The following is a 26,852-nucleotide window of genomic DNA, read 5'->3' as shown; positions in this document are numbered from 1 at the left end:
GAAGAAAACAGCCTTATGAATAACATCATGAAGAAGGTAGAGGCTTGTGTAGAGGAAAAGACAAAAAAAAAAATGGGAAGAACACTATAAACAACTAGAGGAAAGGGCAAACAAATTAGAAGAAAACAATAAAGTCCTGGAAGAAAACAATAAAGTACTGAAAGAAAATCATGAAAAAGCAATGAAACAAATAAAGGAAACAGTTCAAGACCTGAAAGGGGAAATAGAAAAAATGAAGAAGACACAAACAGAGGGAATGCTGGAAATAGAAAATCTAAGTAAAAGATCGGGAACTTCAGATGCAAGTATAACCAACAGAATGCAAGAGATGGAAGAGAAGATCTCTGGCATTGAAGACACAGTAGAAGAAATAGTTTCATCAGTCAAAGAAAACACTAAAGCCAACAAAGTCATGAACCAAAATGTCCAAGAAATTTGGGACACCATGAAAAGACCAAACCTATGAATTATAGGGATAAAAGAAGGTGAAGAATACCAACTCAAAGGCACAGAAAATATATTCAACAAAATCATAGAAGAAAACTTTCCCAACTTAAAGAAGGAAATGCCTATGAAGATACAAGAAGCCTATAGAACACCAAACAGACTAGACCCCCAAAAAAAGTACTTTCCCAACTTAAAGAAGGAAATGCCTATGAAGATACAAGAAGCCTATAGAACACCAAACAGACTAGACCCCCCAAAAAAAGTCCCCTCACCACATAATAATTAAACAACTAAATGTACAGAATAAAGAAAGAATATTAAGAGCAGCAAAGGAAAAAGGCCAAGTGACCTATAAAGGCAAACCCATCAGAAGAACTCCCGATTTCTCAATGGAGACTTTGAAAGCCAGAAGGACCTGGACAGATGTAATGCAGACACTAAGAGACCATGGATGTCAGCCCAGACTAATATACCCAGCAAAACTTTCAATCATCATAGACAGAATGAACAAGACATTCCAAGACAAATTCAGATTTAAACAATACTTATCCACAAACCCAGGCCTAGAAAAAGCACTAGAAGGAAAATTCCAACCGAAGGAAGTCAGATACACCCTCGAAAACACAGGCAATAGATAAAGCCACAGCAGTAAACCCCAAAGAAGAGAAATACACACACACTACCACCCAAAATAACAGGGATGAATAATCACTGGTCATTAATATCCCTTAATATCAACGGACTTAATTCACCTATAAAAAGACATAGGCATACAGAATGGATACGAAAGCAGGACCCATCTTTCTGCTGTATACAAGAAACACATCTCAAATTCAAAAACAGACACTACCTAAGAATAAAAGGCTGGGAAAAGACTTTCCAACCAAATGGTCTTAAGAAACAAGCAGGTGTAGCCATCCTGATATCCAACAAAATAGACTTCAAACTAAAATCAATCAAAAGAGATCAAGAAGGGCATTACATACTCATCACAGGAAAGATCCACCAAGATGAAGTTTCAATTCTGAACATTTATGCCCCAAACACAAGGGCACCCACATATGTAAAAGAAACATTACTAAAGCTTAAACCACATATAAAACCCCACACATTAATACTGGGAGATCTCAACACCCCACTTTCACCACTGGACAGATCTCCCAAATCGAAACTTAACAGAGAAATAAAGGACTTAACTGATGTCATGACCCAATTGGACCTAATAGATATCTACAGAACATTCCATCCTACCAAAAAAGAATATACCTTCTTCTCAGCACCCCATGGAACTTTTTCTAAAATCGACCACATACTTGGCCACAAAGCAAATCTCAACAGATACAAAACAATTGGAATAACCTCCTGTGTTCTATCAGACCACCATGGTTTAAAGTTAGATCTCAACAACAACAAAAACTACAGAAAACTTACAATCTCATGGAAACTGAATAATGCTCAACTGAATCACCAATGGGTTAAAGAAGAAATAAAGAAAGAAATTAAAGACTTCCTAGAGATCAACGAAAATGAAGACACCACGTACCCAAACTTATGGGGCACTATGAAAGCAGTGCTAAGAGGGAAATTCATAGCACTAAATGCCCACATAAAGAAGTTGGAGAAATCTCACATTAGTGACTTAACAACACACCTGAAAGCTCTAGAACAAGAAGAAGCAAAGTCTCCCAGGAAGAATAGACGCCGGGAAATTATCAAAGTGAGAGGTGAAATTAATAAATTAGAAACTAAGATGATAATACAAAAAATTAATGAAACAAAGAGTTGGTTCTTTGAGAAAATCAACAAGATAGACAAGCCCTTATCCAAACTAACCAAAAGACAGAGAGAGAGAATCCAAATCAACAAAATCAGAAATGAAAAGGGAGACATAACAACAGACATTGAGGAAATCCAGAGAATTATCAGGTCATATTTCAAAAACCTCTACTCCACAAAACTGGAAAACCTAAAAGAAATGGACAATTTTCTGGATAGGTACCACATACCTAAGTTAAATCAAGATGAGATAAACTATTTAAATAGTCCAATAACCTCTAAGGAAATAAAAACAGTCATTAAAAGTCTCCCAACCAAAAATAAGCCCAGGACCAGATGGTTTCAGCGCAGAATTCTACCAGATCTTCAAAGAAGAGTTAATACCAATACTCTCTAAATTGTTCCACATAATAGAAACAGAAGGAACATTACCAAACTCCTTCTACTAGGCTACAATTACCCTGATTCCTAAACCAAACAAGGATACAACAAAGAAAGAGAACTACAGACCGATCTCCCTCATGAACATTGATGCAAAAATACTCAATAAAATACTGGCAAACAGACTCCAAGAACACATCAGAACAATTATCCACCATGATCAAGTAGGCTTCATCCCAGGGTTGCAAGGGTGGTTCAACATATGAAAGTCCGTCAATGTAATACACCATATAAACAAACTCAAAGAAAAAAACCACATGATCATCTCACTAGATGTAGAAAAGGCATTTGACAAAATCCAACACCCTTCATGATAAAAGTCTTGGAGCGATCAGGAATATAGGGAACATACCTAAACATAATAAAAGCAATTTACAGCAAGTCAACAGCCAACATCAAATTAAATGGAGAGAAACTCAAAGCAATTCCACTAAAATCAGGAACGAGGCAAGGCTGTCCACTCTCCCCATACGTATTCAATATAGTACTTGAAGTTCTAGCCAGAGCAATAAGACAACATAAGGAGATTAAGGGGATACAAATTGGAAAGGAAGAAGTCAAGCTTTCCCTATTTGTAGATGACATGATAGTATACTTGAGTGACCCCAAAGATTCTACCCAGGAACTGATAAAGCTTATAAACACCTTCAGCAACATAGCAGGATACAAGATCAACTCAAAAAAAATCAGTAGCCCTCCTATATACAATGGACAAAGAAGCTGAGAAGGAAATCAGAGATATATCACCCTCTACAATAGCCACAAATGACATAAAATACCTTGGGGTAACACTAACCAAGCAAGTGAAGGACCTATATGACAAGAACTTTAAGTCCCTGAAAAAAAAGAAATTGAAGAAGATGTCAGAAAATGGAAAGATCTCCCATGCTCATGGATAGGCAGGACTAACATAGTAAAAATGGCAATTTTACCAAAAACAATCTACAGATTCAATGCAATCCCCATCAAAATACCAACACAATTCTTCACAGACCTGGAAAGAATAATACTCAACTTCATATGGAAAAACAAAAAACCCAGGATAGTCAAAAGAATCCTGTACAATAAAACAACCTCTGGAGGCATCACGATCCCCGACTTCAAGCTCTACTATAGAGCTACAGTAATAAAAACAGCTTGGTATTAGCATAAAAACCGACATGTGGACCAATGGAATCAAATTGAAGACCCTGATATTAACCTGCACACCTATGAACATATAATTTTTGACAAAGAAGCCAAAAGTGTACAATGGAAAAAAGAAAGCATCTTCAACAAATGGTGCTGGCATAACTGGATATCAACGTGTAGAAGGCTGCAAATAGATCCATATCTGTCACCGTGCACAAAACTTAAGTCCAAGTGGATCAAGGACCTCAACATAAATCCAGCTACTCTGAACCTGCTAGAAGAGAAAGTAGGAAGTAGTCTTGAACGCATTGGCATAGGAGATCACTTCCTAAATATAACACCAGTAGCACAGACACTGAGAGAAACAATCAATCAATGGGACCTCTTGAAACTGAGAAGCTTTTGTAGAGCAAAGGATACGGTCAACAAGGCAAAGCGACAGCCTACAGAATGGGAAAAGATCTTCACCAACCCCACATCTGACAGAGGACTGATATCCAGAATATATAAGGAACTCAAGAAATTAGACATCAAAACGACCAACAGTCCAATTAAGAAATGGGCTATATAACTAAACAGAGAATTCTCAACAGAGGAAACTCAAATGGCTGAAAGACATTTAAGGAATTGCTCAACATCCCTAATCATCAGGGAAATGCAAATCAAAACAACTCTGAGATACCACCTTACACCTGTCAGAATGGCTAAGATCAAAAACACTGAAGACACTTTATGCTGGAGAGGATGTGGAACTAGGGGAACTCTCCTCCACTGCTGGTGGGAATGCAAGCTTGTACAACCACTTTGGAAATCAATATGGCGCTTTCTTAGAAAATTGGGAATCAATCTCCCCCAAGATCCAGCTATACCACTCTTGGGCATATACCCAAGGAATGCTCAATCATACCACCAGAGCACTTGCTCAGCTATGTTCATATCAGCATTGTTTGTAATAGCCAAAACCTGGAAACAACCTATATGCCCTTCAAACTGAAGAATGGATAAATTGTGGCACATATACACAATAGAATACTACTCAGCAGAGAAAAACAATGACATCATGAGGTTTGCAGGCAAATGGATGGATCTAGAAAAAATCATCCTGAGTGAGATAACCCAGACTCAGAAAGACAAATATGGTATGTACTCACTCATAAGAGGATACTAGATGTGGAACAAGGATGACTGGACTGCTACTCACATCACCAGTGAGGCTACCTGGAAAATAGGACCCCAAGAAAGACACGAGGATCGCCCAATGACGGAGAAATGGCTGAGATCTACATGGACAACCTGGACATGAGTGGGAGTAATGAAGGGCGAGGGTCGAGGGAAAGAGAGCGGGAGATCCCAGCTGGATCAAGAACAGAGAGGGAGAACAAGAAATAGGAGACCATGGTAAATGAAGACCACATGAGAAAAGGAAGAAAAAGTGCTAAAGAGGCCCACAGAAATCCACAAGATACCCCCACAAAAGACTGCTGGCAATGGTCGAGAGACAGCCGGGATTGACCTACTCTGGTGATGAGATGGCCAAACAACCTAATAGTTGGGCCAGAAACCCCATCCAAGGACTGAGGAATCTGGATGCAGACATCCACGGCTAGGCCCCGGGTGGAGTGCCGGGAGTCTAATTAGCAAAAAAGAGGAGGGTTTATATGAGCGAGAATTGTTGAAACCAAGGTTGGATAAAGCACAGGAACAAATAGCCAAACGAATGGAAACACATGAACTATGAACCAAAGGCTGAAGGGCCCCCAAGTGGATCAGGCCCTCTGAATAGGTGAGACAGTTGATTGGGCTTCATCTGTTTGGGAGGCATCTGGGCAGTGGTACCAGGTCCTGGGCTCATTGCCTGAGTTAGCTGTTTGAAACATGGGACTTATGCAGGGACGCTTGGCTCAATCTGGGAGGAGGGGACTGGACCTGCCTGGACTGAGTCTACCAGGTCGATCTCAGTCCTCGGGGGAGGCTTTGCCCTGGAGGAGGTGGTAATGGGGAGTGGGCTGGGGGGGAAGGGAAGGGGGCAGGAAGGGGGAGAACAAGGGAATCTGTGGCTGTTATGTAGAACTGAATGGTATTGTAAAATAAAATAAAATAAAATAAAATAAAATAAAAAATATGGCTTAATTTAAGTTATAAGAACTAGTTAGGAACAAGCCTAAACTAAGCTTTCATAATTAATAATAAGTCTCTGTGTCATTATTTGTGTGCTGGTGGCCCAAAGGAAAATCTGACTACAATTTTCTCTGCTGATACAAAGGACGACCCTACTCCAGGCCTTAAACCTACTCAGTTTCTACCTTGTTTCTAACTGAAAAACAATATTCCAGTGATCTTTGCAAAGATAAGCCCTTGTCTCAGTTCACTGTGCAGCTTAAAAGTCACCTACTGGAAGTTGATCCTGGCCACCAACTGAAGCAGTCCCTCTTCCACGTGAAATCGAACAATGTGGGTGAATGAAAAGCATTTGCAGCACATGTGAAGGACAGAGAGTTGGTATCTTCATTAGCAGCTGTAATATGCAAAATTTTAGCACTACTTATGAGGCTTTGAGTAAGACACAATGGGGTTTGAAAGTTGACTCTGTTCTTTACCACATTTGGGAAGGTCACAAACATCTCTGAGCCTCGATGTACAATGAACATAATACCATCTAGCTATGTGATTATTGTGAAGATAACAGACTGATGCCCACCACAACACCTAGATAAAAGCAATTACTCAACAATGGAGTCGGCATCGACAGGAAAAAAGACATAGGGCACAACTTTCAAAATATGAAAAAAGAAAAAGAAATGCCTTTCACAAAAGAACATAAACTAGTGAGCAAATATTATGGGAAAAGATTCCTCAGCAGAAGAGAAACAAATGCAAACATAAGATGCAGTGGTTAATACAAAATCACAAGGGTGTGTTCCTGGGATTCCCAGCATTAACCCCAACACATTCTTATATCCTTTCCCCTTACACTTAATATGACAAACACTCTTACACAGACTAAGTATAAACTGGGCATCTGAAGTAAGCATTTTAAAACTCCATTAAACCATTCATATTTTTTGAATGAGAACTCTAATCTCTGGGGCTTTATCATTGGGGGAGGGGGGCATGCGCATGGAATATAGCTATCTTCATATTTTATAACACTGTGAAACTATAACAAACGTATGATGGTGTCTATTAAAAGTTGTTCTTTACTGAGTTAGTACTTCCAAGGAGCCACAGTATTTTAAATATATTAGCAACACTGTGTTAAATGTATTAGTGACATTCAGCCCTTAGCTCTCCTCTCCTTTCGAAGTAGCTGCCATCATTAATCCCTTAATTATAGAGAAGCTGAGGCTTGTAGAATGACAACTTCAAAGTCTAGAGAGATAGGGACAAGACCAAACACAAGACACTGACTCTCACTTCTGAACTATACGTGTTATCAAAACTCTGCAGCATCACAGGAAAATTTTTCTAATTACAGAAAATACAGTGAGTTGGAAGAATGAACCTTAAAGGCTTAGCAGCATTTACCATGAGTGGTACCAAACACTTTTTTACTTTTTTCTAACTTACGCCTTTTATCTGTAATATGCTTGTACTGTTTTTATAGTAACAACATAGAGACATGACGTCACTCAGATTTTAGTCATTTCACAATTGTGGAAGGGAGAATTAGGACCTGTGCTCTATTTCTCTATGACTAGGCCAAAGTTTCTTTGCTGTGAAGACAGTATTGAAGGCTGGGGGAAAAAAAATCAACTGCTATTCGTCTTTCTAATCTACTATTTCACAAAACTGGGAAGACTGATGGGTAAATTATTTCTAAATGCCTTTATTGCCTTACGTAGAGTGGCAGTTTTGAAATCTAGCTTACTAGATTCTAAACTTTACAGCTACCTGTCAACTTACACCTTGTGTACTCTGAAATACTCTGTTTCAAGGCTTCAGTTTATCTGACTGCAAAGCGGAAATTAAAACATGACCTATCCCATGAAATTAAAACTTGTCCTATGAACCAAATGAGAGGAGGAATGCCAATTTCACCAACAGCAAGCTCTCAACAATTATTGTTCACAAGTAAAGACGGGCTTCCAAAAATACCAGCCCCGGCGTGGGAGAAGTCATTAGACAAGAAAGCAGGACAGGTATCCTTACCGTCTCCCGCTACTCTGCAGATAGACCTGGGATCTTAGGCGATTACACAAAACTTGTAGGAGAAACAGTGTAACAAAGGCGGCACAATAGGAGCCTGACCCATACCCTTCCACTTGCTCTTTCCCACCACCTGTAGAGATTACCTCTGCTTGGCCAAATGACAGCAGAGCCCAGCAGGAGCTCAGTATTAGGCTCAAATAGAAGTCTGGATTCTTTCCCATCTGTAGGTAGAACCTGTTTCGTGACCTTGAGAAAATTAAATTCTACTATTTACTCCCTAGGTTTACTCTTCCCTTGCAAATGGAAAAAAAAAGGGGGGGGGTAAGAAAAAAGAAAGAAAAGTCTTTTACAGGCTGCTGCCTCAAATTAGTGACCCAGTCCTGGCAAGGTAACACCTAAGGGGCCTGATATGGGAAAGCAGGGATGAAGCTTCCAGACAAGAGGGGCGTTTTTTGGACACCACTTCTGCACCCTTAGGCCCTCGCAGACGGCAGGGCGCCCTCTCACCTATCCCGAAGGTGCCCAGAGGCTGCATCTGAAGGGAAGAGTCACCAAGAAAGAGCAACAAGATCACAAGCCGACCCGAGGCGGGAATGGACCCGGGATGCAGGGAGATCCCCGGCTCTCACCATACTGCTGGGACTCCGGGTCCGGCTGGAAGGTGAAGTGGGCCACCCGCCGCTTCTGGGCCGCGTCCTCGCCTCCGGGTTGCAGGAAGCCTTGCACCCGCCCAGCGCCGCGCAGTCCGCACCACCGCCGCTCCGCTCCCGCAGCTCGGAGCCGCAGAAGCCCACCCGCGCGCGCAGCCAACGCCGCCATCCCCGGGTCTCAGGCACCGCAGCCCACGCTGCCGGCAGGGAGGGCGGAGCTGCGTCGGGAGCTTCCTCATTGGGCGGTTCCGAGGGGCGGGTCCGTGAAAGAAACCAATCGGAGCTGGAAGTTCGGAGGCGGGGATGGGGACGCCGTGACCTAGCCGCGGGCGCAGACGGAAGCGGGACCTAGGGCCCTGCAGCCTGAGATGCGGTCCCTGGCTGTGGAGCCACCCCCAAATTCAACAACAGCGTGGCGTGCGGTGTCACACCAGGCGACTGGCTGTGTTCTTCTCCAATATCATTTTTCACAGTGTCATTTCCAGTAGCTCTTTCATTTTTAAAATTACACTGCCTCCTGTGTTTCTCAGAGTCAGTGAGTGCGGGATGGTAAAGAAAGGTTAGTGATTGGATTGTTTTCTCTCACAGAACTTCACTAGCTACTCAGGCTACTCCTGCTGAGACGCATCTTGCTTTTGGACCAACGATCGTATATAGAAAGGTAATACTTTCTTTGCAGATGGAACCCGAGTATCACTACCCTCAGGCTAATGTGCCACACAGAAGAGTAAAATGTTTCTCCCGTGTGACCAGGACGCCTGCAAATGTGGCATCCGGGACTGGGAAACTTGAAGAGATTTGGCAGTTAAAATAATAATGGATTTGTGTCGGGATCTATTGTTTTATATATAGATGCACTCTTTAAACTCAACATTGTAAAAAGAGAAATTCATCAGTGAAAACAGAGCAAAAAGGACTAGGGTATGTCCGAGGGGGTAAAGAGTTTGCTGCCAACCCTGACAACCTGAGTTCAATCCCTGGAACTCAAAAGGTAAAAGAGAATTGACACCTGTAAATTGCCCTCTTGCCTCCACAGGATGCTCTGGCATACATGCACTCACAGGTATCCATGAACTCACACATACATACATACATACATACATACATACATAGTTGTTTTTTTTTTTTTTTAAAGTTTAATGGCAGAGAAATCTCATCTATTGCTTCACCTGATTAGACATTTTTGTGAGTTTGACACAAGCCAGCAGGGTCGTCTGGGAAGAGGGCACCTCAACTGAGAAAATGCTTTCACTAGATAAGGCTGCACACGAGTCTACGGTGGCCTTTTCTTTATGTGAGTGGCCCAGCACACTGTGGGTTGTCCTACACTTGAGCAAGTATCCCTGTTGGGTAAGCAAGGGGACCTCACAAAAGAGGGGCAGGAAGGATTGTAGAAGCCAGAGGGGTGGAGGACACAGTCCACAGAATCAGCTAAGCAGGGCTCATAGGGGTTCACAAAGACTAAGACGACAATCGTGGAGCCTATATGGGTCTGACCTGGTCCTCTGCATGTACATCATGGTTGTGTAGCTTGGTATTCATGTGGGACTTCTAACATTGAAGGTGGGGGGTATCTCTGACTCTTGCCTGCTCTTGGGACCCTTTTTTTTCCTACTGGGTTGCCAAGCCCAGCCTCCATATGAGGGTATGTGCCTAGTTTTATTGTAACTTATTATACTATGTTCATTTGGTATCTCTGGGAGGCCTGATCTTTTTTTTTTTTTAAGTAAATGGAGGAGGAGTGCAGAAGAAGGGAGGTTGAGGGAGGGGACTGGGAGGAGTGGAGGGAGGGGAAACTAGTCAGGTTGTAATGTATGAGAGAAGAATAAAAAATGTTTTAAAGACCCTTTAAATTATAATAAAAAAAAAAGGAAACAGTGTTAAAAGAAGAAGAAGAGGAAGAAGGGGAATGGAAGGGGTAGGGGAAGGAGAGGAGAAGAAACAGGAGGAGGAGGAGAGAAGGAGGAGAAAGGGGAGAGGAGAAAGCCAGTAATCAGCATTCCTCCATGGCTTTTGCTTCAGTTCCTACCTCTAGGTTCCGGCCTTGAATTCCTGTCCTGACTTCCCTGGACGATGGAATACAAGCTATAAGTTAAAATAATTGTGTTCCTCCCCAGTTGCTTTTGGTCATGGTGTTTTGTTACAGCAATAGAAACCAAACTAAATAAAGATACTGCTCATGCGGCTGGAGCCTCTGTCGCCAAGCCCAGACCACGCTGCTGTTCATCATGCGCTAGCGGTCCCAAGAGGTTCAAAGTCCACCAAGATGGCAACCCTCAAGGACCAGCTGATTGTGAATCTACTTAAGGAAAAACAAGCCCCCCAGAACAAGATTACGGTTGTTGGGGTTGGTGCTGTTGGCATGGCTTGTGCCATCAGTATCCTAATGAAGGACTTGGCCTATGAGCTTGCCCTTGTTGATGTCATGGAAGACAAGCTGAAAGGAGAGATGATGAATCTCCAGCATGGCAGCCTTTTTCTCAGAACACCAAAAATTGTCTCTGGCAAAGACTATAGTGTGACTGCAAACTCCCAGCTGGTCATTATCACAGCGGGGGGGGCTGTCAGCAAGAGGGAGAGAGCCGACTCAATCTGGTCCAGCGAAATGTGAACATCTTCAAGTTCATCATTCCCAATGTTGTGAAGTACAGTCCAAACTGCAAGCTGCTTATTGTTTCAAACCCAGTTGATATCTTGATCTACGTGGCCTGGAAGATAAGTGGCTTCCCCAAAAACCGAGTTATTGGGAGTGGTTGCAATCTGGATTCAGCTCGGTTCTGTTACCTGATGGGGGAAAGACTGGGCATTCACCCGCTAAGTTGTCATGGATGGGTCCTAGGGGAGCATGGAGACTCCAGTGTGCCTGTGTGGAGTGGTGTGAATGTTGCTGGTGTCTCCCTGAAGAACCTGAACCCAGTACTGGACAGCGATGCAGACAAGGAGCAGTGGAAGGAGGTTCACAAACAGGTGGTTGACAGTGCCTATGAGGTGATTAAACTCAAGGATATACATCCTGGGCCATTGGCCTCTCCGTGGCCGACCTGGCTGAGAGCATGATGAAGAATCTTAGGCGGGTGCATCCCATTTCTACCATGATTAAGGGTCTCTATGGAATCAAGGATGAAGTCTTCCTCAGTGTCACTTGTATCCTGGGACAAAATGGAATCTCAGATGTTGTGAAGGTGACTCTGACTTCTGAAGAGGAGGCCCGCTTGAAGAAGAGCGCAGATACACTCTGGGGCATCCAGAAAGAGCTGCAGTTCTAAAGTCCTCAGATGTCCTAGAGCTTCACTGTCCAGGCTGCAGCAGGGTTTCTATGGAGACCACACACTGTCTCCTCATCTGAGCGGTGTTTAGTGTGGTTGTGTTAAGGTGGCAATTCCCACAGCTCTGCCCTGATGCTAAGTGGTACTTGTGTAGTGGTAACCTGGTTGATGTGACAGTCCCACTGTCATCCTACTGTCTCTGAGACACACTGCCAACTGTGTGCAGGCTTCGGTTATCTTGGGAGCCTGCTGTGTCTGCTACGCACCCTCGCCAACATGCCTAGGCCAGTGAGTTCCCGGTTAGTCATAACGAGGCTCCAGTGGGTAAATCCATCATGCATATTTGTGCATAACTGTTCTAAATGATATTATTTTGTGTATTATGTGTCTGTAATGTGCATTAAAATACTATATAAAAAGTAAGATGTGCATATGGATGATGCAACCAACTACCCAAGTGTCATGCCAATGAAAACACCAAATAAACCTTGAACAGTGATTACTCCACTCAAAAAAAAAAAAAAAAAAGATACTGCTCATGCGAAAGCAAAATAGCACAGCCACCTTGGGAGACAGTTTGGTAGTTTCTTACAAAATTGCATATACTCTTACCATATAATCTATTAGTCACACCTCTTGGTGTTTTCTCGAATGACTTAGAAACTCAAGTCAACATGATTTGTTTTGTTTTGTTTTGTTTTTCTTTTGTAGACAGGGACTCTTGTAGCACAGCCTGGCCTGGAACTCACCAGGTAGTCAAAGATGACATTGAACTCAAGTTCTTTCAGCCCCTTCCTAACAAGTGCTGGGATTATAGGCATGGTCACCATCTATGGCTTTGTACAAAACATTATACAGCTTTGTCCGTGCTTGCCAAACTTGAAAGAAAAGTGAACTTGAATCAGTGAGTACGTACGTAAACTGTGGTACTTTCCGACAATAGAGTACTATTCAGCACCAAAAGAAAGCTAAATGAAAATGAAAAACTGAGACAAGCGTGATGGGTATTTCAGTTGTCCACCTGGCTATTTCTAGAAATAACTAAAACCCAAAAATGGCTGGACACACCTGTGAGGGATTTTTGCTTAATTAAATCATTTGAAGTGGGAAGAACCACTTCTAATCCAGATCTTTGAGGTGAAAAGACACACCTTCAATCCATATCTTGTGAGGTGGGAAGATTCGGCTCCAATCTGGGCCACACCTTCTACTGGAGCCCAGGGAAAGGACTTACAAGAAGGAAGCCTCTCTCTTTGCCTGCTTGTTCTTGCCCTTGCTAGCAAGTCCATTCCTTTCCTGGCATTAAAGCCTACTTTTTCAGGATTCCGGCATGTACTGAAGACCAGCTGAGACATCCCAGCCTTGCAGACTAAGCAACTACTAAGCAACTACTGGATTCTTGGACCTTCCATCCATAGGTAGCCACTGTTGGATTAGCTGAACCTCAGCCTGTAAACCATTCTAATAAATTATATATAGAGAGAGAGAGAGGGGGAGGGGGGGATTCCTTCTATAAGTTCTCTTACTCTAGAGAACCCTGACTAATACACAAAACAACCTGAAAAAAGCTACATAACTATACAATTCCAAATCTATTACATTCTAGGAAAAGAAAAACAGTAAGACAGTAAAAAAAATATATCAGTAGTTACCAAAGGAAGGGAGGGAATGAAAAGTTAGAGTACAGGGAATTTTCATGGCAGTTAAAATATTCTCTGTATTATAATGATGAATAAATGTCATTATACATTTTCAAACCCATTCAGTCTATCACCCCAAAACTGGACCCTGGGGTAAGTTTCAGACTTTGGGCAAGAATGCTGGATCAAAGTGTTTCTTTAGTGGTGATAATGTGCTACAAAAGGGCAGTGTTGACTGTTGGGAAGGCTAGAGAGAGAGAGAAGCAAATGGAAATTCTCTGTACCATATCCTCAATTTTTCTGTGAATATAAAACCATTTTAAGGCCGGGCAGTGGTGGCTCATGCTTTTAATCCCAGCACTTGGGAGGCAGAGCCAGGCGGATCTCTGTGAGTTTGAGGCCAGCCTGATCTACAGAGCAAGACCCAGGACAGGCACCAAAACTACACAGAGAAACCCTGTCTCAAAAAAACCAAATAAACAAAAACAAAAAAGAAAGAAAAAAAACATTTTAAAAGATGGAAGATTATACCAAGAAATGAATGGATATTTCCTTATAAGATATGCCAATTGTCATTAAACATTTAAAAAATATTCAATATCATTAATCATCATGGAAATTCAAAACAAAAGCAAAATGAGATACCATTTAATATCACTTATAATGTTTAAATTTAAAATGAAGGAATGCCCAGTGTTGGTGGAACTCTGTACACTCCTGGTAGGAAAGAAAAATGGGGAGGTTGCTGAGGAAAACAGTTTATCACCCACCCAGAAGTGTTCAAATAGTTATACAATCCAGCAGTTCCACTATGAAGTATTATGTGACCAAGAGAAATGAAAAATACATGTACAATCTGCAGACTTTCATGGTGGCATTATTATCATTAATGTCATTATTCATATTCATAATAACAAATAATAATCAACATTATTCATAATGGCAAAAAGTGGAAGCAACCCAATTGTCAATCAAATCAAGCATGGGAAAATGAAATGTGATATATCCAAAAACAGAATGTTAATTTGGCAATAAAAAAAACTGAAGTACTGTTACATGGATGAATTTTGAAAGCATGCCAAGAGAAAGAAGCCAGAAATAAAAAATTAAAAAATTTAAAAAACACAAATCATTCCAATTTTATGAAATTTTACATAACAGGCAAGTAGACAGAGGTAGAATGTAGACAAATGGTTTAAGAAGGTGGGAGAGGGATAACAGGACATGATAGTAAATAAGTTTGGAGTTTCTTTGGAGTGATAGAAGTTGTCTTGGTAACTTTTCTGTTGCTATGAAGAGACACCATGATCAAAGCAACTTATAGAAGAAAGGGTTTATTAGGGGCTTGCTTACAGTTTCACAGGGTTAGTCCATAACCACCATGGCCAGGAGCATGGCAGCAGGCAGGCAGGCATAACACTTGAGCAATAGCAAAAAGCTCACATCTTTATCTGGAAGCACAAGGTGGAAAGGGAGAGAGAAAAGCAGGGAGAGTTAACTAAGAAAGGCTTAAGCTTTTGAAACCTCAAAGCCAACCCCCAGTGACACACCTCCTCCAACAAGGTCACAACGCCTAATCCTTCCCAAACAGTTCCACCAACTGGCCACCAGGTATTCAAATATATGAGCCTGGGGGGGGGTCATTCTTATTCAAACCACCACAGAAGGGTTCTAAAATCAAATGATGGTGATAGTTGTACAACCTTGAGGATATACTAAAAGCCATGGAAATGCACCATCTGTATAAATTAAATTCAGTTTCTCCCTCAATTAGTGTTCATGTGAAAATCTAATGCATTGATACAACAATACTAACAGGCAGGCCTGTGAGAGGTGAACAAGTTATGGCAGAGCGCTCATGAAAAGATCGATGTCACTGTAATGAGAAAATTCCCAGAGAAATGGATTAGTTACCAGAAGAGTAGAATATTATACAGGGAGTTGGTGTCCTTGGTTATTCTCTTGCCTCTCTCTTACCAGGCAAATTCTTTATATACTCACTTACCCTGTTATTCTCCCACTGTAGTTGAAAGTTTTCTCAGGTCCCACATGGCCCCATGGTCCCCCAGCTGCTTATAAAATAATCACTCAGAGGCTTAATATTATTTACAAACTGTATGGCCTATGGCAGGCCTCTTGCTAGCTAGCTCTTATATCTTAAATTAACCCATTTCTGTTCATCTATGTTTTGCCATGTGTTCTGTGGCTTTACTGGTCTGCTGGCATGTTGCTCCCATTCATTCCTTTGTCTCTTTGGTATTTTATTCATCATACTTTGATAACATTTTAGTTTTAAAGACTTTTATGTTTTTACTTTTATTCCTCTTCTTACATTTATCTAATTTTGCCTATACATTTTTTTCTTTATTTGGCAGCCAGATATTTTTGTATCTGCTGCACTTTTCTCTTCTTCACAATACACTTCTCTTTTCCTTTTTTACTTTCAGTTCCTTCCACTCTCCCTTCTTTCCCCCATCCCTGCTTCCTTCTCATTCATTTACTGGTGTGTTAGCTGGCTTGAATCAATTTCAAGTGTATTTCTACATTGTGTTTGCTGTGAGGTTTTGCTATGAAAACAGTTTGTTTTCTCCTCTCTGAGTGCATGGTGGTTTGAATGTAATTGGTCCCCATGATCTCATAGCAAGTGGCACTTTTAGGAGGTGTGGCTTTGTTGAAGTAGGTATGGCCTTGTTGGAGGAAGTGTGTCACTGTGGAGGTGAGCTTTGAGGTCTCATATATGCTCAAGCCAGCCCAGTGTCTTAGTTTACTTCCTGTTGCCTGCGGGTCAAGATGTAGGAGTCTCAGTTCCTTCTCCAGCACCCTGTCGGCCTGCACACCACCATGTTGCACCATGATGATAATGGACTAAGCCTCTGAAAATATAAGTCACCCCAATTAAATGTTTTTCCTTTATAATAGTTGCCATGGTCATGGTATCTCTTTACAGCAATAGAAACCCTAACTAAGACATTAAGTATTACTGGGAATTGGACTTTCCAGAGCAGACTAGTAACTAAGAAGATCCTAAATCAAACCATAAGACATAATCAAAACTAATATATGCCCACATTGCACACAAAAATACAAGAAAATGGAAAACAAGCAAGACAGCACAATCCCCAAAGAGGTCATCACTTCTTCATTCCTGAATCCAAAGATTCTGAAATTATTGAATCATAAGAATTCAATATATGCTTCTAAAAGAATCACTGAGTGATGTGAAAGAAGGCCAGCAGTGAAGAAGAGAAATCAGTAACCTGGGTAAGAAATTGAGATGGAAGGACAGAAATTTAGGAAATAAAAAGCTTGGTCAACTAATACAAGGAGTGGAAAGCACCACCAGTAGACTATAGAAAGCAGAAGACCAAATACCATGGATGAAAGACAAGCTTGAAGAAACACAACATTCAAACATCAATACGGACAAAATTAAACCAGAATGGTCTCAAGATCCAAGCACTCTAGGATTTGACCAAACACCCAAACCTACGAATCCACAAGATACAAGAAAGAGCAGGTATAAACACTAAATACATCGAAAATGTATTCAATGAAGTTATAGTAGAAAATCCCCAAAATCTAGTGAAAGAAACAGACATCCAAACACAAGAAGTATTTGTTACCCCAAAGAGACATACATGACCAGAAAAGAATGTCTCCATGATACATTATAGTCAAGATGCCAAAACCACAAAACAACTAGGTCGGAATAAGCAGAGATGTGTGTGATATTTTGATCGCATTCTGACAAAGTTTGCTTTGAGTCAGAGGGCAGAGCTAGCCACTAGCCGACCAAAATTAACCATAGAGGTCTTGGATTGAGGACAGATAGGAGACAGGAAGCAGTAAGGCGAGACTGAGGGAGGATCTCAAGCCTTTTGGATTGAGGATCTGATGAGAGAGAGGTGACTGGTGGCTTCTTCACTTCTCTGTTCATTCAGGTTCTTACCCTGATATCTGTCTGACTCCCAATATTTTATTGATAAAGAATAATTAGATAAATGCTTCACCTGGAGTTCCAACATGGGGCCAGAATTTCCACATAAGACCTAACAAAGATTTAAAAAAAGGATTTTAAACACACAAAACAGAGTCAAGCACAGCTTCTTGGTAACTAACTGCCTTTTCTTGGGTAGGCTGTATTTGATAGTGGCAAGCAGAGGTGACTCCTCTAAGAGACAGCTTCCTGGCTTAGTGCTAGCAGCAAAAATGGGTGCAGCTCTTTTAAGAGACCCTGCTACCAAACACTTAAATGGGGTTTATGAGCAGCAGGTGGTAAGCTACTTGGGGACAGCATGAACCCTGCAACTTCCCAGAGCTAGGGCAGTAAATGTGACTCCTGCCAATACCTCTGCCATAAAGCTAGGCTCTTGGGGAACCAACTGGGGGAGAAGCCAGCTGCCAAATCAGAGGCAGAGGTCCTAGCCATGCCGCTTATCCCTTTAAAGGCTCATGCAGACAGAAAAGGTTACAGATACTCAGTAAAGACAGATCCAGATGGGAAGAAAAAAAAACCTCTAAACGGGTTGCAGTGTGTTTTAAAAAAAATGTGCAAAGGCTTGGGAGAGAAAAAGAAAAAGGGTATTGACAATCATGAAAAAAAAATTTAAATAGTAAAGTCCTTAAAGAGAAAGTAAAGTAATATGAAAGAAAAAAGCCATGTAAAAAATGGTAAATACACAGAGCCTGGACCCTGTATGTTATTGTGTTATCTTTAAATTTTTTGACTGCTAATGAATGAGTGGTAACTACTAAGAAACACTGCATTAGGGAAACTGCTATATTATATCAACCTATGTATTTTTAAATATCTTTACTTCAAAATTTGAGTCAAAAGGTGTGTTGCTTTGGGGGACAGGTTATGCTTATATTTCCACAGGAGATGAGAAGCTGTGAATTCATTCCAGATTAAAGAAAATCATCTTTGATTGGGGAAGACTCCCTGAAATTCTGGCTACAAAAAAATAGAAGAACTACAAGACATGGAATGTATATTTCACCTACTCAAATGTAAAACAAAAATCATCTTTAATTGACTTGTGCACGCCACATATTCCATACATGTAATATGTGTTACCTTTAAAAGTTTATGTATTTTCAGAACAAGGGGACCACACACCAATGAAAACAGGTAGCCCAGATGATCCAGCATCTCAGAATGCCTCTGTTACAGTCTCCACAGATTTCTGCATCCAAACAGCTTCCAGGCTGCTGGCTGAGATGGGCCAACATCACAAACTACTCCAGCCAAGACCTAACAATTATCCTGAATTTCTCAAGGTTCCCCAAAGATACCAGTGCTCCAGACAACAGGAAGTAGTCTAAAGAATGGCACCCACATGCCCAAAATATTGGTGTGTCTGTCTGTTATCATTTGGGGGGGGGGGAGGTGGTTACAAGTTGTTATTGGTAATGGTCAGAAAAAAACTGAACAAAGGATCATATTCTGAAAAGAAAAAGGGGAGATATAGAAACAATAGGATAAAAGGGTATATTATTGAATCTACTTTAATCCAAAAAACAACTATTAATCTCAAAATATTTTACAGTGGTATGGATTTTGGTTTATTGATACAAATTTAAAGTTAATTTTGGCTGGGCGTTGGTGGCGCACGCCTTTAATCCCAGCACTCGGGAGACAGAGCCAGGCGGATCTCTGTGAGTTCAAGGCCAGCCTGGGCTACCAAGTGAGCTCCAGGAAAGGCGCAAAGCTACACAGAGAAACCCTGTCTCGAAAAACCAAAAAAAAAAAAAAAAAAAAAAAAAGTTAATTTTGTTATACTGTATGTATGTTTCTACTCTTGTTTAAGGTATTGTGCTTATACAACTCATTTAAAAATGTAATGTATAATTAAGAAATAAAATTTAATAGTCATCTATAATAGTCAAACATATAGTCATGTTATGTATGTTTTCAAGGTGATACACAGATATATTTAGATAGATAGATGGTCTTCAAACACTTCAAAGACCTACAGAAAATGCCATTTAATTTGTTTAATAACCTAAGGACTTTCATGACAGTGAGACACTTCTGCTCTTGGCAGCACTGATCTACTACAGAGAAGATGATGGGCATTGAAGAAACTATATATGGAGTTTACTTTCTTTTTGGCCAAAGCTAGCCATTTGGAAAAAAAAAAACTGCTCTTGCCTCAATTGCTGACAGTATACTGTCCAAACTGGACCAGTAGGATGCAAAGAAAGTGACTGCTAAACTTTGCCAAGACAAGGAAGGACAGTCCTTCAAGATTCCCTGTAGGTAAATTTTCTCTCCTGTTCCCAAATACCCACAAGCTGCTTCCCAAATAATTGACTCAGAGGCTTAATATTACTAACTAGTTCTTAGACGTAAGTTAACCCATAATTCTTATCTATGTTTAGCCACGTGGCTTAGTAATTTTTTTCAGTAGGGCATTCTCATGTTAATTCCTCTGTATCTAGCTGGCAGGAAATATAGGCAGAGTGACCAGACTAGGAGAATTCTGGGAAGAGGAAAGGCAGAGATGGGATTGCCAGTCAGACACAGAGGAATTAACATGAGAATGTTGGACTGAGAAAAGGTACCAAGCCATATGGCTAAACATAGATAAGAACTATGGGTTAATTTAAGTGTAAGAGCTAGTTAGTTAGTTGTAAGCCTGAGCAATAGGCTAAACAGTTTACAATTTGTAGAAGTAACTGTCTTATTCAATAAGAAACACAGAACCAACGCAAAGAAGAAAGCCAAGAGGTCAGAGCAATAGCTAAGAGCTAAAAACCTTCCCCTTCCTCTCGCGGTGGTCCTACCTCTCCGAAAGAGACCTACTTCCTGTGTGTCTGTCTTTATAAAGACTTTCTGTTTTGCCTTCTTATTGGTTGTAAACCCAACCACATGACCGCCTCATTACTGCCTGTCTGTACAGACCTCCAGGTCTTCTATGGTTGGTATTGAGATTAAAGGCATGTGTCTACAATGCTGGCTATATCCTAGAACACACAGAGATCTACCTAGCTCTGCCTACCAAGTGCTGGGATTAAAGGTGAGCACCACCACCGCCCAGGTTTCGCTATGGCATGCTAATACCTTTGACCCCCAGGCAACTTTATTTATTAACATACAAATAAAATCACATTTCAGTACAAATAAAATATCACCATATTTCCTCTTTTCTATTTTAATAAAAAGAAAAAAGGAGGAAGGTTATGACTAACATAAGAAAAACTATATACAAAAGTACAATAACTATATACCATATATACAAGTAATAAATACCTAAACAATGTCTAGTCCATTTGTATTTGACAAATTCAGAGAAAATAATTCCATTATCTATCCTATTTTGGTAAGTCCAAAATGTACCTAATTCACTTTCTATCCTAACTAATCTTCAACTATAACTGACTAATCTTCAACTCCCTCAGAGACCCAAGAAGGAAATAATATTACCTAGCAAAAATAAAAACAGGAAGTACATGCAAGCAACTTCCAAAAAATTGTGAGTTGACAGAAACAGCCAGCTGCCTGGACAGTCATCTGAGGTTTCTCCGCAGTGCTGGGGCATCATCTTCAGCCTATAGGCTTAGCATATCTGACAGACTCATTTGTGAAGTAGGATGTACATAAGGTCAGTAGTTCGACCTCACATTGGGTGAGAGCAGCCCCTGTACCAGAAACACCTGAATTCCACTAGTATCCTGTCATGATTCAAGATTTTAAATTCTGGAAATTGTTGATTTTTTTTTTAATTCAGCTGTCCATTCTTCTGTGTATATATGGCTTCATCTCAGCATTCCATTCTTCTTCACATCCCTCTATTAAATGCCAGTCCACTATTGAGAGGCGTGAGCTTAGTTACTCTTCAAGAATAACTGTTTCAGCTGCTGTTTCATTGCACATCAGAAGCCATCGGCCCACTGCCTGTTAAGCTGCCTTTGAAGAAAAGGACACTGTACCTTTTCCGGATTGCAAAGGCCACTTCAGGGATGGTGCCATATTGTTCTGGCCTCAGAAGATGCCTTTTGATAAATCCATAACCACACTTGTTTTGGCAAGAATCAGTTGTCCTTTGTTTCATGTCCTGTCTGTCCTGTTTGTCAGCAGTTGACTTGAGGATAATTTGTTGTCCAGTGTCAGGGACAAGGAGAGAATCTCTAGTTAGTGAAAAAATACAGACCCCCAATAAGACAGGGAACTAGATCAGCTTACACTCAGGTTGCCTAGCAACAGGACATTGAGTCAGAACCCTTGACCTTCTCACCCATTAAACATCCTATACAAACATCCTGTTAGCTTGCCCCACTTTATGCAGATGGCAGCTTCTTGCTCCCCCCACCCTGCGGAACTATATAAACCTTTGTGGAAGAGAAATAAAGTGGCACCTTGATCAGGATCTAGACTTGGTGTGTTTTCCTTTGTATATCCTGTCCCTACATTCCCTCCTTAGGGTGGTCAAGAACCCATTGAAGCCCTGTAGGTGGGGCAGTCCAGTGGCTAACTTTTGCCAAAATCAAAGTTAACTCCATTTCCAGTTTCTTCAATGCCCATATTTTCTCTGAAGTAGATTGGTACTGCCAGGAGCCGACATGTCTCATAGTCATAACAAAAAAGAAAAATTCAGACAGGCCCGGTGGCCGAGACAAGCAGACACAGGTAGGCCTGTGGCAGCGGCCCACAGAGGTAGACGGGCCCGGTGGCGGCAGCCGACAGGGACATTCAGGCCCGGCGGCAACCGGTAGAGACATACAGGCCCAGCGGCAGCCCGCAGAGGTAGACGGGCCCGGCAGCGGCAGCCGACAGAGACATTCAGGCCCAGTGGCGGTCCACAGAGGTAGACAGAGCCGCAAAGGAAAAAGACCAAGTAACATATAAAGGCAAACCCATCAGAATAACACCAGACTACTCAACAGAGACTATGAAAGCTAGAAGATCATGGACAAATCCCATGCAGACACTAAGAGACCACGGATGCCAACCCAGACTATTATACCCAGCAAAACTCTCAATCACCATAGGCGGAGTAAACAAAATATTCCAGGATAAAGCCAGATTTAATCAATACCTGTCCACAAACCCAGCCCTACAGAAAGCACTAGAAGGGAAAATCCAACCCAAAGAAGCTAAACACATCCATGAAAAATCAAGCAATAGATAATACCACACCAACATACACCACAGAAGGACAACACAACACAACCACAAAAAATAACAGGAATTAACAATCACTGGTCATTAATATCCATCAATATCAATGGTCTCAACTCACCTATAAAAAGACACAGGCTAACAGAATGGATAAGAAAACAGGACCCATCCATCTGCTGCATTCAAGAAACACACCTTAACTTCAAAGACAGACACTACCTCCGAGTAAAGGGCTGGGAAAAGGCTTTCCAAGCAAATGGACCTAAGAAACAAGCTGGTGTAGCTATCCTAATATCTAATAAAATAGACTTCAAATTAAAATCAATCAAAAGAGACCAGGATGGACATTACATATTTATCACGGGAAAAATCCACCAAGATGAAGTCTCGATTCTAAACATTTATGCTCCAAATACAAAAGCACCCACATTCATAAAAGAAACACTACTAAAGTTTAAAATGCACATCAAACCCCACACATTAGTAGTGGGAGATTTTAACACACCACTCTCACCAAAAGATAGATCTACCAGACTGAAACTTAACAAAGAAATAAAGGACCTAACAGATGTTATGACTCAAATGGACCTAATAGATATCTACAGAATATTCCATCCTAACACAAAAGAATATACCTTCTTCTCAGCACCCCATGGAACCTTCTCAAAAATTGACCACATGCTTGGACACAAAACAAATCTCAACAGATACAAAAAAATTGGAATAACCTCCTGTATCTTATCAGACCACCATGCATTAAAGTTAGACCTCAACAACAACAAAAATTATAGAAAACCCACAAACTCATGGAAACTGAATAATGCCCACCTGAAACATCAATGGGTCAAGGAAGAAATAAAGAAAGAAATTAAAGAGTTCCTAGAATTCAATGAAAATGAAAGTACAACATACCCAAACTTATGGGACACTATGAAAGCAGTGCTAAGAGGAAAATTCATAGCTCTAAATGCACACATAAAGAAGATGGAGCAATCCCATTCCAATGAATTAACAGCACAACTGAAAGCTCTAGAACAAAAAGAAACAAACTCACCCAGGAGAAATAGATGCCAGGAAATAATCAAATTGAGGGCTGAAAACAACGAAATAGAAAACAAGAGAACAATACAAAAAAATCAATGAAACAAAGAGTTGGTTCTTTGAAAAAATCAACAAGATAGACAAACCCCTAGCCAAATTAACCAAAAGGCAAAGAGAGAGCACCCAAATTCACAAAATCAGAAATGAAAAGGGAGACATAACAACAGACAACGAGGAAATCCAGAGAATCATCAGGTCATACTTCAAAAACCTGTACTCCACAAAAATGGAAAACCAGGAAGAAATGGACAATTTTCTGGATAAATACCACATACCAAAATTAAATCAAGACCAGATAAACCATTTAAATAGACCAATAACCCCTAAAGAAATAGAAACAGTCATCAAAAGTCTCCCAACCAAAAAAAGCCCAGGACCAGATGGTTTCAGTGCAGAATTCTACCAGACTTTCAAAGAAGAACTAATAACAATCCTCTTCAAAGTGTTCCACACAATAGAAACAGAAGGAACACTACCAAAATCTTTTTATGAGGCTACAATTACCCTGATACCCAAACCACACAAAGATGCAACAAAGAAAGAGAACTACGGACCAATCTCCCTCATGAACATTGATGCAAAAATACTCAACAAAATATTGGCAAACCGAATCCAAGAATACATCAAAACAATCATCCATCATGACCAAGTAGGATTCATCCCAGGGATGCAAGGATGGTTCAACATATGAAAATCAGTCAATGTAATACACCATATAAACAAACTGAAAGAAAAAAAACCACATGATCATCTCCTTAGATGCTGAAAAAGCCTTTGACAAAATCCAACACCCCTTCATGATAAAGGTCTTAGAAAAATCAGGAATACAAGGAACATTTCTAAACATAATAAAAGCAATTTATAGCAAGCCAACAGCAAACATCAAATTAAATGCAGAGAAACTCAAAGCGATACCACTAAATTCAGGAACAAGACAAGGCTGTCCACTCTCCCCATATTTATTCAATATAGTACTAGAAGTTCTAGCTAGAGCAATAAGACAACAAAAGGAGATCAAAGGGATACAAATTGGCAAGGAAGAAGTCAAACTTTCACTATTTGCAGATGATATGACAGTATACATAAGTGACCCCAAAAACTCTACCAGGGAACTCCTACAGCTGATAAACTCCTTCAGTAAAGTGGCAGGATACAAGATCAACTCAAAAAATCAGTAGCCCTCCTATATACAAATGATAAAAGGGCTGAGAAAGAAGTCAGAGAAACATCACCCTTTACAATAGCCACAAATAATATAAAATACCTTGGGATAACACTAACTAAACAAGTGAAGGACCTTTTTGATAAGAACTTTAAATCTCTAAAGAAAGAAATTGAAGAGGGAGTGGGAGGGGGGAGAATAGGGGAACCCATGGCCGATATGTAGAACTGAATGGTATTGTAAAATTATATATATATAAAAGAGTTAGCTAGTAACCAGCCTGAGCTATTGACCAAACATTTATAATTAATATTAAGTGTCGGTTATATGGAGTGGCTGCTGGGACAGAAAAAGTCCGACTACACAGAGAAATACACCAACTTACTTCCAAAGGCAGAATCACATCAGACCTCCGACCAGCAATCTTAAAGCCACAAAAGCATTGAATGGTGTGTTTCAAGCCCTGAAAGCAAATAACCACCAACAAAGATTCAGCAAGGACAGCTTTCAAATTGACAAAATAAACAGGAAAAAGCAAATTCTCACTCAACGTAAATAATGTCTAATTGGGTATTCTGTCTTGAGAAGTAATAAGCTACCCACCAATAACAACAGCCAAGCAAAGCTTGTGCCATGCACCTCACTGTGGCATGCACCTCACCAACAACTCCAGCTGTTTGAGAGGCCACAGTGGGAGGAACACAAGTTTAAAGCCAGCCTGGGCTACACAGTGAGACCCTGAAGAGTAAATTAATAAAGTAGAGTGAGTGAACAATATCAGCGAAGCCTCTTAGGAGAATTTATCTAGGTCCTGATAATTCTTTGTTGCTTTTGTGGGTGGTGTCTGCTTTTTTATTTTGATCTTTATCATTTTAGTTACCTGAGTCTGCTGTTCAATGTGTGCATTGAGAGCACTGCTTGTACCAGGCACTGTCTTTGCCAATGTAATTCTAAGCCAATCCATGCATCTGAGCCACCTACCCCACCCCATACATAGGAGCTCCTGCTACCACACCCTTCCCATATCTCAGAAATCTCTGTGCATTTTTTTTTTTACAGGGGAGAGCGTGAACGCAGTCCCCCACTACCACAAATCATGCAGTCGAGTTTCCCGCATTTGGGGAAATCGCAGAGGTCAGCACATCTGGAGTGCAATGGATAAGCCTCGCCCTGGGAAAACCACCTTCGTGATCATGGTATCTCCCCTGCCAGGTAAGTTTTTTGTTTTGTTTTTTTTTTTGTTTTTTGTTTTTGGAGACAGAGTTTCTCTGTGTAGTTTTGGTGCCTGTCCTGGATCTTGCTCTCTAGCCCAGGCTGGCCTCGAACTCACAGAGATCCGCCTGGCTCTGCTTCCCGAGTGCTGGGATTAAAGGCGTGCGCCACCACTGCCCGGCACTTTTCTGATTTTTTTTATTTTATTTTGTTTTGTTATTCTTTCTCTTTTTCATTCTCAAAATTGGTCCAGCCAGGCATGGTGGTACATGCACTTGGTTCCAGCACTCTGGAAGCAGAGGTGGCAGATCAGAGTCTCTGAGGCATTTTTATGTTCTATGGGGCTTCAGGATGGATAGTGGTCAGCCTCCCAGGCGCCTGACTCATCCTGCTCAGACAGAAACCATAAGTGCATTCATTGTAGAGATGGTGTCCTTCAAAGTGGCATTTTCTGCAGTTGGCACTTAGCCTGTCAGGAAGATTTAAGCAGGGAGATGGGGGTGGGGGGCTCATATCCAAATAGTAGTTTCTGCCTAGGTGTATGATCATTGTTTCAAAGAAACATGTTAATTTTTTAAAAAGACATGCCATGGTCGTGGAGACTGTTTTAATTTCAACGACAATGTGTGAATACTGCCAGATCCATGAAATATTAATTAAAATTGATGTTTACACAATCATTAATATTGAAACCAAATGACATGTTTGAGAATAACTGCCAACCAAGATTACTACATCCAGCAATGTCAACTT

At 40.9% G+C, this 26,852-nt stretch overlaps 2 protein-coding genes and 1 non-coding gene across 4 annotated transcripts in view; 1 reads left to right on the top strand and 2 right to left on the bottom strand.

Annotated features, from left to right (window-relative positions):
• Positions 1 to 8,799, bottom strand: part of Bckdhb (branched chain keto acid dehydrogenase E1 subunit beta) — a 192,116-nt gene extending 183,317 nt beyond the window's left edge. For both annotated transcript variants that reach the window (XM_037207810.1, XM_028875486.1), the window contains exon 1: positions 8,574 to 8,799. In XM_037207810.1, coding sequence (XP_037063705.1) covers positions 8,574 to 8,763 — 190 coding nt within the window. In that variant the 5' untranslated portion in view covers positions 8,764 to 8,799. The remainder of the gene's footprint in view (positions 1 to 8,573) is intronic.
• A 1,959-nt stretch (positions 8,800 to 10,758) lies between these two features.
• LOC114697278 (L-lactate dehydrogenase A chain-like) lies at positions 10,759 to 12,388 on the top strand. The gene is given in 3 exon segments (XM_037207809.1): positions 10,759 to 11,160; positions 11,163 to 11,592; positions 11,595 to 12,388. Coding segments are annotated over 3 exon segments (1,083 nt in total). The 5' UTR covers positions 10,759 to 10,773; the 3' UTR covers positions 11,861 to 12,388.
• Positions 12,389 to 25,943: 13,555 nt separating this feature from the next.
• LOC114697305 lies at positions 25,944 to 26,107 on the bottom strand. The gene has a single exon (XR_003735143.1). It is a non-coding gene; the product is annotated as a U1 spliceosomal RNA (small nuclear RNA).
• Positions 26,108 to 26,852: the final 745 nt, after the last annotated feature.

Source organism: Peromyscus leucopus, chromosome 7, assembly GCF_004664715.2.
Source record: "Peromyscus leucopus breed LL Stock chromosome 7, UCI_PerLeu_2.1, whole genome shotgun sequence".
Classification (NCBI taxonomy): Eukaryota; Metazoa; Chordata; class Mammalia; order Rodentia; family Cricetidae; genus Peromyscus; species Peromyscus leucopus.
The sequence above is the reverse complement of the archived record's forward strand: the minus strand, read 5'-3'. Positions and strand labels throughout refer to the sequence as shown.